The sequence below is a fragment of the Sinocyclocheilus grahami genome, unplaced genomic scaffold (genome assembly GCF_001515645.1).
Source record: "Sinocyclocheilus grahami isolate Dianchi unplaced genomic scaffold, SAMN03320097.WGS_v1.1 scaffold308.1, whole genome shotgun sequence".
Lineage (NCBI taxonomy): Eukaryota > Metazoa > Chordata > Actinopteri > Cypriniformes > Cyprinidae > Sinocyclocheilus > Sinocyclocheilus grahami.
This window is the reverse complement of record NW_015505487.1, coordinates 981,792-1,000,098: the sequence shown is the minus strand read 5'-3', so window position 1 is coordinate 1,000,098 and position 18,307 is coordinate 981,792. Positions and strand designations below refer to the sequence as shown.

Here is an 18,307-nt window from a genome sequence, read left to right as displayed (position 1 = left end):
AGTACACAGTTGATTTTGTAGGGAGCCTATTTTCTCATGTCGCTTTGACTTTGTGGTTTTCACAGGCTGGCTAATGCAATAACCAGACTGGCCTCAGATGGGGTATCACTGTCAGAAATGTATTTGCTTTTCTATTTCTCAAAGGTTTTTTTATGCTCTGATCCCTCTTCAATATATCTTGTAAAAGTGTCTCGGTGTTAAAAATATAGGACAGATTAGTTTAATAGGCCTATACGAAAGCCTTCTGAAACACTTTAAATAAAGCTTAATTTCTAGTAGGACTATCTGTTTTTCCAGACAACTGCAGATGGGTACATAGTTCAGAAAACCTGTTTGGAAACAGTCATTATATCTGAAATTCTTGGTTTGGTGCTGCTAATGGTCGACTGTATGTGCTTGTAGTTGTGCATGCAACAAATTTGGTCTTGCACTGACAATTTCAAATGATTCAGCCAATTATGCTGTTGTTTTTCCGAGGCCACAGGTCCCTGGCACAAAACCTCTGCTCACAAACTCCCTCAACACATGAAGTCATACAGCAACTATGACATACTCTTTCCCTTCACTTCAGCCTTTAAAATAATTTTAAGCACAATACCAACCTTACTTTGATGAAAAAAAAAACATGCCAAATGTTAAAGCCTGATTATTAGCCAATTTCCACTCTTCAGTTCTTTATCTTAGAGCACAGATAAGCGTTTTTGTCCAGCTTATAATATGCATTTTCATTTAACAAGACAACACACACTTTCCCCCTTACTCAAAGCTCAATACATCAGAAGACTTTTAGCAGAACATGCATTGATCTGAACTCCCACCGGTAATCCATCTTCCAAATAACTACGTTTAAAAATACAGAAGAATTAGCTCTGTTTTCTTAGGGATGGGAATCGCAAGGACTTGAATGACTCTGATTTCAGTTCCTTAATGACTGCGTTACTGATTTTTTTTTTGTCCTTTTAAAGAAACACCCATCCTTATAATTAATCCTAACCATAAATCTTTAGACAAAAATACTAAACAAAAATGAAACTTCTTGGTAATATAAAGTTCTTATTTAAAATTAAAGAGCTCATTTAAAAACTCTTAATTTTGCTATAGCACTGTAGATTCAGTAGCAGTGCAGCACTGTTTTACAATACTAGTAGCATATTTGTTAAAGGCAATGACTGAAAAGTATTTTTACCAAACGTACGTAATCCACCAATCGTGGCAAGCGAGAAGGTGGAATCTACAGAGAATGGTCAAAGCGATGCAAATACATGTACAGATCATGTATGAGGCCTCTAGAGAAAACATCACTAGGAAAACAAAGCCAAAACCCAGACATTTTAGGCATTTTAACCTAGTGCCAGTATTAATGGAACTGATCCTCAATTTCCTAAACCACACATAAAGTTCACAAAAACATCTGCAGATCTCAATGCAGTGAAACATTCCTATTTCCAGCTTTTTTCTTATCTCCTCACACGTAAGCTCTGCACACACCTGGTATTAAGATCTGAGAAATACTGCTGTTTACACCTGTTAACATGGCTTAAATTGAGGTTTTCAAGGTGGAAAAACCCAAATATCTGGCAGGCATTCTGATGCCCTAGACCAGTGGTTCTCAAACCTGTCCTGGTGCACCCCCAGCCCTGAACATTTTGTATGTCTCCCTCATCTATCACACCTGATTCAACTCATCAGCTCATTAGTGGAGACTGCAAGACCTGAAGTGGTGTGTCAGATATAGGGAGACATACAAAACATGCAGTGCTGGGGGGTACTGCATGGAGAGGTTTGAGAACCCCTGCCCTAGACAATATATGATACATCTCTAAAAAAAAAAAAAACCCTAAAACAATTATTACACTACTGTTCAAAAGTCCCTTATGCTCGCCAAAGCTGCACTTATTTAATAAAAAACAAAATATTGGAAGTATTATTACAATATAAGATATAAAATAATTTAATATATTTTAAAATGAAATTTATTTCTGTGATGGCAAAGCTGAATTTTCAGCAGTCTTCAGTGTCACATGATCCTTCAGAAATAATATGCTTATAATATACAAACACAAATATGAAAAAGAAATAAATATAATGGTCAAAAAACAAACAAACAAAATACAAAAAAAACAAAAAACAACAACAAAATATGAGCCCGTTTAGATTTGGCGACGTCCACCATTTAATACCAGGTGTAAACAGGAAATTTGAGACTAGGATCTCATTATCCTGCTGGGTAACGTTAGTCAAGCAACGACACAACAGTTCAACAGAGACACGTGTTGCAGGGGTGTGACGGCTGTAAAGACACAGCATGTATAAGAGACTATAAAGCTTTAATGAGATGTGCTGGTTATCTGCCATATTGGCGTGTTCTCACATAAGGGCTGTAGGTCTCTGGAGGGAAGCCACCACTTCACCTGATGTCACATCACAGCAGGACACACACCTTCAGATCAGGTGACTTCAAATGAAATGGCCGGGGCTTCTCTGTTACGCTGAGCGTGAATGGAGATAAAACAGCTCATTTACAGGAGATAAGGGAAACCTAAGAGCGTACGCCAGCCATTATTCACATTTCTTTAATGCAGTCTTCAAAAGAACACACAACCTTCAAAACACGCACATTGTAATGAAAAAAAAAAACATCAGACAATGTAATGTAACTGAAAAAAGACAAAGCTGCCAGGGAACAAAATGTTTCAGTATAAAAAGTTTTTGTGCATTTGTAATAGGTGGAGCATGTATAAGGGTGGGGAAGGCTTAGCCCACGGGGACTTGGGGCAAAATGCCCCTGCACAAATAAATTAAATCTATTACGTCTGTTGCTAACAAAGTGAATATGAATAGACAGTGTCGATTGCGGCATTAAATTAAAATCTGCTCATGTTGCACCGTATTTCATTTTAGGCGTTTTTACAGTGTTGCGCATTTGAACCAATCACACACACAATTCTGTTGAGCTTAGGAATGCAATGGCCAATCAGAAGCGTTCAGATGAGTCATCGTTCAAACTCATCAGTTTTGTTGAGTGCGCGCGTTCGCTGACTGAATTCCGGACTCTTGCGAATTCTCTCATCATAAACAACAAAGCGCAGATGTACGTACAATGTAAGTAATCACAGCTTCAGTGATTATAACGATAGTTTCGTTCTTTTGAGAGTGCTTAAACTCGCGATAGATCAGTCTTAGTGATAATGTCACTTTCTAGGCTATATATAATTTATTCGCTGTTTGAATAACCGTGGAACGTTATATAATTATTAATTTCTAACATTTTTATTAAATTGTAATCACGTTAAATACAAATTCAGTCCCATTAAACTTTTTTTCGCCTACATGACACCCATGTCTGCTTCTTGCCTAAAAAGACGGGTTTATGATGTTTAATACATTTGGCTGCTTTTAGCCTTACCCTGGAGTTGGTTCACCCTCCGCCTATGCAGTAGAGTGAAAAGCTGAAAATTCAGCTTCAATTTTCCCACATTCGCAGAGTTTATTCAGGCCACATCTGCAAAAATTTATTTTAACAGCTAAACAGAGGGCCAAGATTTCTGAGTCAAAATATGAAATAAAAACACCATATCAAACCAAAAACAATTTATAGAATTGTCAGCTGCCTGCAGGCCTTGCCTGAAATGTAATTACGGCATTAAAAAAGTTGCATTCTACAGAAAATGGGAGCATGTTTAGTTCGTGGAAAGCACATAAACTATAATGCCGAACACATTAATGGTAAGATCATTTATATGAGGCATTTCAGAGGCTGGAGTTGAACTATAAACTTGCACAAGGTCAGTAAATTGCGTGGTGGATTTGAACAGTTAAAGACTGTAATTATACGCCTGGCAAAGTTTTAAAACATAATGGACACAAATGCCATTTAAGGTTTGGCGTTTACACACATTGATCTGAGCCAATAATTAGTACTAATCCATAGTGATTCAGGGAACATGTAATGCATGTGAGTGTGTCTATTTATACACATTAGCCCAACAGCATTGTTGACGCTCACCACCAAGTCACATTCACAATGCCTGATGATGTGGAGTTAAAATACTTAGTGTGACAGCAGTTACACGACCGTTTAAAAGTCTCTCATGCTCACCAAGGATACAGTAAAATTGTGAAATATTATTACAAACTTAAAATATCTGTTTTCTATTTTAAAATGCAATTTAATCCTGTGATGCAAATCTGAATTTTCAGCAGCCATTACTTCAGTGTCATATGAAAAAATCATGAATTTTTTTCTAATAAGCTGATTTGTTGCTCAAGAAACATTTCCTATTATAATTCATGTTGAAAACAGTTGTGCAGTTTAAGGGGATTGTTCACCCAAAAATGGAAATTACCCCATGTTTTATGGATAAAAAATATGGATATTTTTCTTACACATACATATTGATTCACTTCAGAAGGCTTTTATTAACCCCCCGGAGCCATGTGGAGCACTTTTTATGATGGATGGATGCACTTTATTTTGCTTCAAAGTCTCGACCACCATTCACTGCCATTATAAAGTTTGGATGAGCCAGGACATTTTTTTAATGTAACTCCGATTGTATTCATCTGAAAAAAGAAAGTCATATACACCTAGGATGGCTTGAGGGCAAGTAAATCATGGGGTAATTTTCATTTTTGGGTGAACTATCCCTTTAATATTTTTGTGGAAACCATGATACATTTTATTTTCAGGATTTTATGATGAATAGAAAGCTTGGATGCAATGATTTTACATTTAAATTTGAATTAAAAATTAAACATTAGCACCAAACATTCTAGCAACTACAATGCAACAACCTGGCAGCTACCTAGAATGCCCTAGAAATCACACAGCAACAATCTAGCAACAAGCAAGCAAGCAACACTCACATTTTATTTAAAACGTTAAAAAAAAGTTATTTGCAGAAATAATAGAAATAGCAGAAACGTCCAACTAAAAACATACTAATATGTTTTTATTTAAATAAACATACTACAACAACATTCTAATATGCTATAAATTATGTAAAGAACTACATAAATATGATTTTATTGAAAATAAAAAATCTATGTGCCAGACTGTGATTTTAAGATCCAAACGAATCTAAACATCATTGTTATTTTACACCACTATGGGAATATTTCACAGAACAAGCAGGGAGGAATATCACACCCTATTTATCTCATCTGTTTATGGTGTATTTTCACCAAAAATGCCCATTAGACACTTCACAGCTGCATACTAGGACTCATTATAGAAACAAAAGCACTGAGTGGAACTACTGCTTCCCTCAAAACTTCATTAGAGCTTGGCCGAGGATGTGTTCAACCTTTAGTTACACAATGTTTCCCCCTCTGGCAACAGGATTGGATGACACCGAGTCCAGAGCGTGCACTAAATATGGGATTAAATTACATCGCAGGACTGTGGCAAAACGAAGTGGCGTAATAAAGCCACTGAAAAGTTTGTAGCTTCCAAGGGCGATGGCTAATCTACATGAGCAAGCTGTGAGACTGATACGAGCCACTGTGCCTGTGTATAATGTGTGCGAATATCTGTTCCTTTGGAACATAAAATGGTAACAGCACAGTGCTTGACAAACACGGCATCTTCAGGCCTGCAGAGAACCAAGGTAAACGCGGGACGCAGGCTGATTTGTTCTGACACGCCAACTAGAGCATCACTTCCACTTAAGCAAGATGTGCTTTGGACTTGGCCTGCAGATGAGCATCTCCAGGGAGCACGGAGAGCAGGAGAGACAGCTCTATCGGTGGAGATCACAACGTGGCAACACATGCACCCAGAATTAGCATCAAAGCGCTCGGCGGTCTGGGGAACATCCGTTGACACTTCTGCTCGCCCCATGCTAGCTCAGATGCACCGTTTAATCTTTAAAGCATTGTTCAAATAGGCGATTGCAAGAGGAAACTGTTTTAAATTATCGCAAGAAGGGCAGTCATTGCACTTTCCGCTTTATTGTGCTTGTTTGGAGCGCGTGAGAGAGGGGAAGACGATAACAGAAAGCTGAGACAAGTTAATCCCTAGCAGTCGCTTCAATTCAGAAGCACGTTGGCTGTGTTGGAAAACATTGGTTTCAAACTTGATAGCAATCAAGCTATTATGCTCCGCAGGAGGGAACAACAGGCCGGCTGGGACACCCAGCAGCCGCCCCACTGAGACAACAGGACCACCTCTGCCTTTGCTCAGAAGTCCAAAGGGGTTCCCTGGGTTACTGTGCTTACATTCCTGTCTGTTTGTCATGATAAAGATGAAAAAGACCTGGAGGAGACAAAACAGATGCACAATAGTGCTCCTGCGTCTGTTTTCCACTCGGACAGAAACCTTTTCTCAATTATCGCTCGCAGTGGGAGCCCTCTGTCAGCCAGGGCTGATTGCCACCCTGTGCCATTCATCTTAAATTAAATGGCTTAATCAATGCCAAGACAGAGTGGAACAACATGGCAGTACAGTAAGTAATTACCCCTCTCCCATAGAGAACAACACAACACAAACCTCTGCCAGTGAACTCTGTGCAGAACCCCACACCTGTGCGGGCACTCATAAACACAGTGGTACGTAGATTTGACTGCTCTGCCAGGGAGTAAACAATGCCATATTTTATTTGGGACATTATGCATGAAAATCTATTACAGATTACAAAAAGTAAGGAAAATCATAAACCGCAGCTGAGTGACAAACCAACAAACTGATGTTAGTTGTACTACTCAGATACACACACACACACACACACACACACACACACACACACACACACACACACACACACACACTCCTCTCTGCTGGAAAAAATATATTAAAGGGGTCCTATTATGCTCTTTTACAAAGTCTTGATTTTGTTTTGGGGGTGTACTAGACAGGTGTACAGGTTCTCATGCTAGGTTGTTTGAAAAACACATTATTTTTCACATATTTTACATTATTACAACACCTCTCTCCCCAGTCTGGCATGAACGGCTCGAATAGTTCCTGTATCAAATGAAGGCCCGCCTTCTGAAATACCAAATGTGCTGTGATTGGTTAGCTGGGCCAGTGTGTGTTGTGATTGGCAGCACTCGGCACCTGGTCGGGAAATGTCACGCCCCTTACCATAGCCGCCTGCTGCTTCAGTGTAAATATTGTGTCAAAATCAAATCAATTTGAGCGTGATTTAAACCCGGATGATTGTAACCACTCTAAGTTCGTCTGCCTTGGGAAAGCTAGCGTGTGTCCGACATAGTGATAACACTCGCTGCCTTCTCTAGTGCAGCTCAACCAGGTCTCGTCCCATTCGTCGATATTTGTGATATCACAAATCCCAGAAAATATGCGTTGTAGTCCAAACAAGTCATTCGTTGTAGTTTTTGAAAAGTGATTTCTGTTAAATAAAATATCTCCTTTTGAAGTGGACTTTGAGCTTTGTAACTTTGCAGATCTTTTTTTATGCTCAAACAGCAACATTACTATTTGAACTAAAGTTGAAAAAGTGAAAATGCATAATAGGACCCCTTTAAATACATATTTAAAAAAAAATTGTATACACATTTTAATACATTTTAAAATGTAATTTGTAATTTAGTGAACATAAGAAACTTATTACTAATTTGTGTTCCATCTTTTGTGTAAATGCAGATAAGCAAATTAAATGATTTTCATTTTTGGGTGACTTATCCCTTTAAGTGGTTTTAGACTGAATCGTGAGTCTTTCTGATGATTCAGCCAAAACAATCAAACAACCAACAGGAAGTAGAATTGGAATAACATGAATTGTAATTAAACAAATCTTCAAACTTCAAGGCTTTTTAAATTGTTTTCAAAGCTTTCAAACAAGGCATTGTCAATCAAACTATTAAGTTTTATGAATTCCTCTGAATTTGAATTGATCAATTCATTTGCTTGCATTAAAATTTGAATTGCATTCTATTTCGGAACTGACTTGGAATTTAAAACGCATTCTCAATTCAGTTTCAAATGGCACCCAACCCAGTTAAACATTTATTTTGCCATGTTTTTTTTTTTTGGCCATGGTTCATGATACAGGAATCAAGCACAGTTAATAAAACCAAACATTGTGAAAATATTTGAAACCATTCCATTTTTTTTTTTTATAAAATGAAACGGTTCTTTCATACAAATTATTCTCGATTCCCAACCCTATGTAAACACATAGGCTTTGCATATTCAACTAACAACATCAAAAATGTATTTTGAAGGCATACTTGGGTATCTGTGCTGAATTGCTGTGTGTATTATGGGCTCAATGACTTAGTGTGCAGTCAACACAGGTAAAGGAAGTGAATGAGACAGAGCACTGAAAAACAGCAAACATAGCAACTGATTTAATGAAACGATTCAAATGATCCGGCATGCGTCTTGTTGAAAATGGCTGAGAAGTGTTCATTAAAAGCTGGCTGAGGGAACTGGCAGCATCACGTCTGCTAAAATTACCATACATTAGTGCACTTACCTTGTTTTGTATGATTAATGAAGAGCGTTGCCACTTGCACCCTAAACGGCTGTACTGGGGCTAGTTTTAATCAGCCATCAGGGTGCAGAGCGAAACACAGCACTATAACAGCCACTTTTACACAGGCAGAACTGGAATGGGCTAAGATCCCTTTTCTTTCCATATTTAAGAGAAAAGGGTTCACTGGAAGGAGATGCGGCACATGCACAAACCAAAGACAAACATTTACACATCCTCATATAAACACACACGAATAACCAGAGATAAGTTCGTTTTTCAAATACTCACATCTGAATTAAAGCGGAGCTGACAGATGTTGCAAGAAATAACTTGCTTTTTCTTGGGAGGAATGGAGACTCCAAATGTGTGGTTGATTACTGCTTTCTGGACAGGGTCCATCTGGAAGACAAAGAGCAGAGGAACACTTGAGGAATCTCACCAGAAGCTAGGAGATGCTGGCGTGGACCAGAGTTTGAATCATTTGGCTGATGTGAAAGGGGGTTTTCTGAGTGTGCACTAAAAAAAAGTGTTCAGTTCGCAATTAGTATAAAGGTAATCTGTCTATTTTGTGGATGTGAACTGCTATGAATGTATTTAATGTTTTGGATCTTTTCATGTGTTTTTTTTCTTTCTTTTTAAGAAATACTTTTATCCAGCAAAGATGACATAAACTAATCAAAAGCGTCAATAAATGCATTTATAGTGTTAAAAAAAAACAGCTTTGCCATACAGGAATAAATTCAATTTTAAAATATATTAAAACAGAAAACAGTTCTTTTAAATTCTAATAATGTTTCACAATATTAACGTTTTACTGTATTTTTGATCAAATAAAACCAGTCTTGTTGAGCTTCCTTCAAAAACATTAAAAATCTTACTGACCCCAAACTTTTGAATTTTTCAAAGTGGAAATGTAAGGGCTGTTTGATTTTCTGATTCCAATTCCAATTTTTTTTTAACCAGTGGAGATGATTTTCTTTACTGTTTTCTTTACTGATCAAATAAATGCAGCCCTGGTATGCTTAAAATGCATTTTATATGCTTCAGGTTAGTTCTAAAAAGCCTGTTTCAGCACAATTAATTTCATATTTCATATAACTGTACACCTATGCACCATTTAGGGCTAAATAAGGTACAGAGGTATACTTTTTTGAAAAGGTGCAGCACTGTTGCACTGCAGCAACAGCTTTTGTCCCTTTTTTCCTGTATTACTACTAGTACAAGATTACTGAGGAATACAGGATCAACTGACAGCATAAACCAACCATCCAAACAAACAAACAAACACAAAAAATGTGCAACAGAGACTTGTATCATAAAATTTGGAGAAAATATTCCTCCTTGCAAACTTAAGATTCGGATTTGGAGTCCAAGTCAACTGACTATTAGTCAGAGTCGCGTAACAATGATTTTACAAACTAGATTTGAGTTTCCATCTCTGCTCAACAGCTGCTTCTATTGCAATACATCGGCAGGATGCAAGCGTCTGTGTTTTGTGCACATAAAGGTTTGGTGGTCAATTCAAAGTGACAAAAACATGAATAAAACAGTAAAGCTGGCATCTTCTTGTCCCGACTCATTGCCTAGTTGTGTTGGTACACAGCTGCTGCTAGCACTCACAATGCAGTCACATTGATGAACACACCAAAAAGTATCTTTGTAAAGAGACCGAGAAAATGAACAAAGTATGAAATCAGCATTCGAAAAGAGAGTTAGTGAGATGTGTATCAGACACACGCTGAGTGTCCTCCGCATTAGTCAGTATCCACGACCCTGAACGCTAGGTGGAAATGAGAGCAATAAGGATCGCAAGCTGCAGGCAAGACAGCTGGGTAATGGTGAGAATCAATGGCAGCCTTGCTGGTCTCCTGGGCTCTACCTGATAGAAATAGATACTCTGTTTACCGAACCAAGGAGGATGAAGAAAGGAAAGCAAATGTGATCTCTGCCACCTCAGCACAGGAGAGCATCCAAACACCTCTGTGGACTTGATCACTTGCAGCTTCTGAAGTTTTGCCAGCTAGCTATCCTTCATTCAAACAAATAAAATGAAATTCAAGCAAAGAAAAGCCTTTTATAAACCTTTACAAATATGCCCTCATTTTCTTCAATTAAATCCTGAATGCTTGTAATGTGACAGTGAAATGACAACAAATACACTTTACTACTGCAATCCAGGAATAGCTCAGCGTAGGTTCGGTTTTAACATTCACAGGCATGTTTTAAAATCAAACGAATATTTTCATCTAAACAGTGAAAGAGTGTTCAAGTTCAGAACAGTCGTTCTTTTTTTATATATAAATAAGTATTTGTCTTCTGTCTTTTGAACATTTTATGAAAACATTCAAACAAAATACTTATTTTTGATGATTTTAATTTTTTTTTTATACGTTTAAAAGCAATTATATGACGTGTAAAAGTAAACATCTGGTTTGTGCCAGAGTGAATGTGTCAACCAAAAATAAGGCTTAAAGTGACAGTTCACCCCCCTCATATTCGTGTGCTATTTTCCATCCAGCAAAGTTCTAAAATCTCACTTGATAACATTTCAATAAAAAAAGTGGAAACGTGTGATGTCATTGACGTGCCTTATATGTCACAAGCGAAGCTGTCAGTAGGATTTTTAAATATTTTTCAAAAAAATCTCTTATGCTCAAGGCTGCATTTATTTGATCAAAAATACAGTAAAACAGTGATATTGTAAAATATTATTACCTTTTAAAATAACTATTTATACATATATATATCAAGCGGCAACCTCCCGCTCTCTCTCGTGAAGCCAACACGGAAGTGACTTAAACTGTAATTCATCAACTGGCCGCTAGAGGCTGGCTGCAAAAGGGAGTCAATCCCATAGACTCCCCATGTTAAAATGTCCAACTTTACAGCAGAAAAAAACATGTTTACAGCTTGGTTCAAAAAATGATTTTGGTCTATATAGCTAATTTTGCCCTTCATGACAACTGTGAGGGGGGTGAATTTTTTTTATAACTCATCCGTTTAAATTATATTAAGCTTTAAAGTTCTGCATAATTAAGGGCGTGGCCACTTGAGTGACAGGTGGAATGCCGCTGCTGTTACCACTGTCGAGCTAGGTGGGCGTGGCTTCACCAACCTGCTCCCGCCTCTTTGCCCATCTGCGATTATCTGGGAGTGACGTGCGGTGACGCACTGCCAAGATGGCGACGGCCGGCTCCGCCCACTTTTGAGCTTCAAAAATGATCTGCGGAAATCTACGGGTGACGTCATGGACACTACGTCCATGTTTTTATACAGTCTATGATATATATATATTAAAAAAAAATTCAAATGTAATTTATTCCTGTGATGGCAACCTGAATTTTAGCAGCCATTACTCCATTCTTCCAAAGGCTGATTTGCTGCTCAAGAAAGATTTCTTATTATCAATGTTGAAAACAGCTGTGCTGTATATTTTTGTGGAAATCATGATACATTTTTTTAATATTTTTTATAGAAAGTTAAAAATAACAGCATTTATTTTATATGGGAATATTTTGTAACATTATAAATGAGTTTACTGCTCGTACTGACCCTAAACTTTTGAAAAGTTTTGTAAATAAAATGGAGAATGAGACTTCAGAGCTGGATATTCAGTGAATAACAACTAACAACTGTAACAGCAAGTAGTGTCCCTGTTCATTTATATTTATAGATAAAATAATTTAACCAATAAAAATATGCCAGAAACATGCAATGCTTAAATTACATACAATTACAGCAGCAATAATGATAAGCACTATATTCAGTAGTTTCTAACTGTGGTAGGGACATGTTTCCATTCATATGGTATCCCAAATCTATGCTCATGGATCTGAGAATTTAATGAGACAAGAAAATAAGCGGACAAAATGTAACAAGCTCTAAACTATGTGCTGTGCAGCATCCAACAGGATTACGCACAGTGTTTCACTACTTCTCGAAGACATGCATGAAACCCTGGCATGAGAGAGCTGACTTCTGAGTTTGCCTCCAAGTCATTTAACCATTTCACACACTCACTACTGTCGTCTCTCCAAGCAGGAAAGCATTTCACAGCTCACTTAATAGACAGACAGAAAAACTCCAGCATATTTAACTTGAGACACAATCCTGGCATTTTTTACCTGGAGCAAACGGAGAGTGTCCATAGTGCACTTTTGTATGGAATCACAAGTGAAAGACAGACGAGTGGAGACAGAGATGGATAGAGACGTGGTGTAGCGTGCGCTCCAGCAGCGATGCAGTGGAGGTCTGTTCTCACAGCAACACCTCTCTCTCTCTCTCTCTCCATCTCTCAAACACACACGCACGCACGCACGCTGTCACCCTGCCTGCCTGCTGATCCTCGCATCTCAGGCTGATTAGCTCTGAATAACTGATGAGCTTGGGTAAACAAGAGTCAACTCTACACAGTGAATTCTGTTCATTCATGATAAGAGTTCGTATGAACTCGGTCCATTAAGTATTTACGATAGTAACCCTTCAAGCTGGATGGATAACAACCAAAGCCTTGACTTTATTTAACTAAAATGGATGTTTTGCATGAATTCCATGTTAACCGGCTAGATGTTTAGTTTAATGATGTCTCAAGCTCTGTTCACAGTGACAGCAATTAAATCACAGGATCATTGAAAGCCTGCAAGTCCCTGCATTGTTGGATTCTAGCACTGACAGCTTGGTCAATTGATTGTAGCCAATTTTTTCATTTCTTTTGTGAATTTTGAGTGAATTATTTACATATTTTTTAATTTCAGAAAGAAAATCTAAGTACTACATACTGTATACATAGTAATATACATATACATAAGTAGTAAATTGAGTAAATATTTAGTTTTTTTTTTCCTTTTCAGAAAGTTTATGTTCAGCTATCATTCACAAAAATACATTTTTCTTATATATATACTGTATATATGTATATATATAATATTAAATATATGTATGTATGTATGTGTGTGTGTATATATATATATATCAAAACACAACTTCTTTCAAAAACATAAAATCTGTAAAAACTACATAACTACATCGGAACATGTTATCATGCTACAAAGATGTAAATTATGTCATCAATAACAGTTCACTTACTCCAGTAGCCAGATTGGTTATGGGACTAATTATGATTTTGTGTAAACCAGACCACCAATACCACCTTTTAAAGCAGACTTGGTTGCATTTTGCTGATGCCATTTTATCCTTGGATAAGAGTGCCATCCTCTCTATTTGATTATGGGGACAGTAGAGTGGACTAGCAGCCATCCATTCATGACCTCTGCGTGTCACTAATGCAGTTCCTCACCACTCCTCTACAAACCACAGCACAGATAATGCCCCCTACCACCCCCAAACGTCCTGTTTAAAAAAAAAATCCAAAGTCCATAGTTGCAGTCTGTCAGTTCTCTGACACTCTACCTGATGTGCCTGACGCTGAACAGCTGTAATCTGTAATTAAAATCTCGCTCTCTCTCACCACAACAAGCACAACAGCTATCAGTGCAGGGAAGTTGCAGTCTAAAGATATAATGACTGTGGGAGATGGAGGGGTCAGGAGAGAAGATACAGCTGGTGGGACCGTTGTTGTGCGCTTCCTCGGCATGTGGCTGGAGCGTAATCTGGTGTATGGGACGCAGCTCAACCTGTGGTGCTGAAACAAATTCTACAGAAGGGGGAAACCGAAGACGGATGGGTTGTGGAGTTATTATGTGGCAATAAATTAGCTCATGAATATTAATTAGTTTGTACTGACATTGCTCAGAGATTACAAATCTGAAATGTCAACAATAGGATTTTAAATTAAATGGACAATCAGTTTTTAAATGGCAAATGTCAAAATACTATGAAATCAAAAATTACATTTTCAAAACCATACATTATATATAGTAAATAGTACACTGAATGTAGGGCATATGAAATCCATTTAATTAATTAATTAATTCATTCATTCCCTCCCAAATTCGGTGTTTTCAGTTTAAATTTTTCTGGATTCCGGGTTAATTGTTTAATTATATTTTAATGATCAAAATGGATGTTCAATCATTTGAATTCATAAAATAAAAAATAAATGTATTACACTTTTAGCAATAATAGTGCCCTATGAAATGTTTTTTTTATTTAATAATTTATTACAATTTTAATAATAATAGTGCCCTATGAAACATGTTTTTTTTTCTTTTTTCAGAAATTCTGTTTATGATTTTATACAAATTTACTATCAAAAATAGTGGAAAAAAATTAATGAACACATAAAACTTTTTATGCATAATTACTATAAAATGAATACTATTGTTGTTCTTTTCACTCAATTCATAAGATAAAATGAACGTTACAATTTTAAAATGAATTTATCTTTATACCAGTTAAATATATATGCAATTAAAATGTAAATTTTGCTTCTGTATGTTTGATCTGTCAAGATTTGGCACATCTTGTGTATGTTTTTTTTCTTCCCACACTTGTCTCTTTTCAAGCATATTCTGCCTCTTCTGCCTTTTTTTTTTTTTTTGTTCATGAAAAAAAAAAAAAAAAAAAACTTTTACTGTTTGAAATAATATCCGGTACTAAAACAAGGGTAAATTACAGCCTATATCAGAATTGTGCTTTTATTCTGAGCCAGGAGAGGTTGTATATTTTAAGGCCATGAGAACGAGAACAACATCACTGTCTCCATCAATAACAGTTGACGTGACACTTTGTGGGCGGAGCCCTATCTCATGAGATTTACCTGTCAATCAGGCATTGTTAATCACATTCGTTTCAGTAGAAGTGAAGAGATTTCATTCACTGTCAAATGAATTTAAATGACATTTCCCTAGTCATTCACCTCCATTCTGACATAATTAAAAATCTGGTAGCACTTTATTTTACAGTATGTGTACTTCACTGGTACATACATGGCAAATATATTGTACCTACAGGCAAATAAGTGGTAACACAAGGTACTTACCTGAAGTGTATTGTACATGATGTAACAAATAAGAAACACGGCTGTACTTAACAGTCGAACAAGCATGGTAATTATTTTGTACATAGAGACAAGTGTGGGTACTTACAGGTAGTGCCTGTACATGGTAACTAATAAGACTGTACTTACTAATGTATATACATGGTAAATATGTAGTACTTACAGACAAGTGGGTACAAACAGGCACGTCCTTACAGTATCCGTATATGGTAACTAATAAGACTGTACTTACTAATGTATATACATGGTAAATATGTAGTACTTACAGACAAGTGGGTACAAACAGGCACGTCCTTACAGTATCCGTATATGGTAACTAATAAGACTGTACTTACTAATGTATATACATGGTAAATATGTAGTACTTACAGACAAGTGGGTACAAACAGGCACGTCCTTACAGTATCCGTATATGGTAACTAATAAGACACATAACTGTACATACTAATGATATGAACATGGTAAATGTGTAGCACCTACGGAAAAATGTGGTAACAAACAAGACACATACTGTACTTGGTATATACGGTACGCTTGGTAAGTCCTAACCTTACCTAATAAAAAGAGGACTATTTTTCAATTGCTTGTGTAGGACTGTTAATGCCAAAATTGCTCTCCACAACAGTGCTTACAAAGTTTGAAGAACGGGTAATTCCTGCGTAATGTTTATGTAAAATGGTGCACTTTATTTGACAGTCCTATTTCCATATACTTACTATGCATGTACTGCTGTATGTACCTATTAGTTAATGTACAGAATAAGTTACGCGGTACTCAAGCTGGGGGGCATAAACATGGACCAAGGTACTTATTGAGTAATTGATGGTAGGTGTCATTGCAGTTTGGAACTTTGGAAGTTGGTTTGGAAAATGGCAGTAACTGTGCAGCACTGCATAGTGTTAATACTTAGCAGGCACAGTCCTTTTAAATAGGGATTTAGACACATGACAATCAGGAGTTGCAAGTGCAAATATGAGTCTGGTAGCAACTGTATAGTTAGAAAATAAAATCAGTCTACACACATAATTATTAGGAATGTATGTCGTCAAAAATCCCTATTGGACCAATTAGTTAAGAGAATCAGTGTCGTTAAAGATAAGGCAAGTTAACTGCAATGGCACCTACCATCAATTACTCAATAAGTACCTTGGTCCATGTTTATACCCCCCAACTTGAGTACCGCATAACTTATTCTGTACATTAACTAATAGGTACATACCCCAGTACGTATAGTAAGTATATGGAAATAGGACTGTAAAACTTCATATTTACCACGTGTATACCAAGTACAGTATATGTCTTGTTTGTTACCACATAATACCAAATTTTTCCGTAGGTGCTAGACATTTACCATGTACATATCATTAGTATGTACAGTAATGTGTCTTATTAGTTACTGTTGGATTACAAATTTAAGAATCTGTTTAAAATATGCTGATACTATATTCTGACATAGCATCACATGAAAAACTAAGGTGAAGTACATTGTATTTAGCATTTAAGGTAAATTACATCAGACAAATGATTATCTTAAACAAAGTGTAGCAAGAGGTTCCTGTCTGTTCCGGTTTCTCTTATTGTTAGTCAAATTAACCAAATTACTGAGAAAGTCACCTTTTGTTTGTAATGGCTCTTGGTGCCTCCGCCCCAGTCTTTGAGTAGTTATGCTGATTGGATTAGCACCTATGCATTTGAATGACACTGTTATGCTGATGAGATCAGGGCTGGAGAAATTCCGGTAACGGGCTGATTCCTGTATTGCATTTGCATGCTTTGTTTAGATTGTCGCCACCTCTACTGAATGAATCCCGCCCCCTTAAAATGTATATAAACTCTACTGTGCTGAGCTATAGTCAGACTTGGATGACTGCAGCGATGCACAGCGAGTCCTCAATAAAGAGTGACTTCTGTATGAAAGATATCTCAACGTCTCCTGGTTTCTGCTTCGACGAGGAAAAACTTTCCTACAGTTTCCATATACGGATACTGTAAGGATGTGCCTGTTTGTACCCACTTGTATATACATTAGTAAGTACAGTAAAGTATCTAATTAGTTACCATGTACAGGCACTACCAGTAAGTACCCACACTTGTCTCTATGTACAAAATAATTACCATGCATGTACGACTGTTAAGTACAGCCGTGTTTCTTATTTGTTACATGCAGAGGCGGACAGTAACTAAGTAAATTTACTTAAGTATTGTACTTAAGTACACAGTGTTGGGCAAGTTACTCTGAAAAGGTAATCAAATTACTGATGACTCCTTTCAAACGTAATCACGTTACTGTTCTGATTACTTTATTTCAGAAGTAATTAGTTACATTACTAGTTACCAGAGGCGGACAGTAACTAAGTACATTTACTTGAGTATTGTACTTAAGTACACTTTTTGAGTATCTGTACTTTACTTGAGTATTATTTTTTCTGGGAACTTATGACTTTAACTTCACTACATTTGAAAGACAAATATTGTACTTTCACTCCACTACATTTCTATCAAGATCCTCGAAGTAGAAAGTCGTTATTATGTAGCAGCTTTGAAAGTCAGTGGATGATTTTTTTCTTCTCTAAAACATGACTTTCTTTTTTTCAGTTTATCAGTAATCACTCTTGTAGGACTACAAATGATTTCCCAGCATTTTTTGAACACTGACCAGTTGCAGATGTGATATTTATTTACAACAATTCAATAATAAGAAGTTAATATTGTGGTATATATTAGATACAATATTGTCTGATTTTGCTAAATTGTGTACATGAAAATATTACCTATAAAGCCACAGAAGAACTGTTGTGCGTCTCCTAATAAAACACAATAGGTGTTGGACTTGAAGCAGCACTGCACAGACCTTTCTGTGTGTGACATAAAAGTACTTTTTATTTTATTTTTTTGATGTCAAATAAGC

General features: G+C 36.7%; 1 protein-coding gene across 1 annotated transcript in view; it reads right to left on the bottom strand.

Moving 5' to 3' along the window:
- The window catches only part of znf385b (zinc finger protein 385B), a 64,721-nt gene that overhangs the window by 13,283 nt on the left and 33,131 nt on the right, over positions 1–18,307 (bottom strand). Inside the window, exon 3 of the mRNA XM_016293873.1 lies at positions 8,730–8,840. Within this exon, the coding sequence (XP_016149359.1) occupies positions 8,730–8,840 (111 nt within the window). The remainder of the gene's footprint in view (positions 1–8,729; positions 8,841–18,307) is intronic.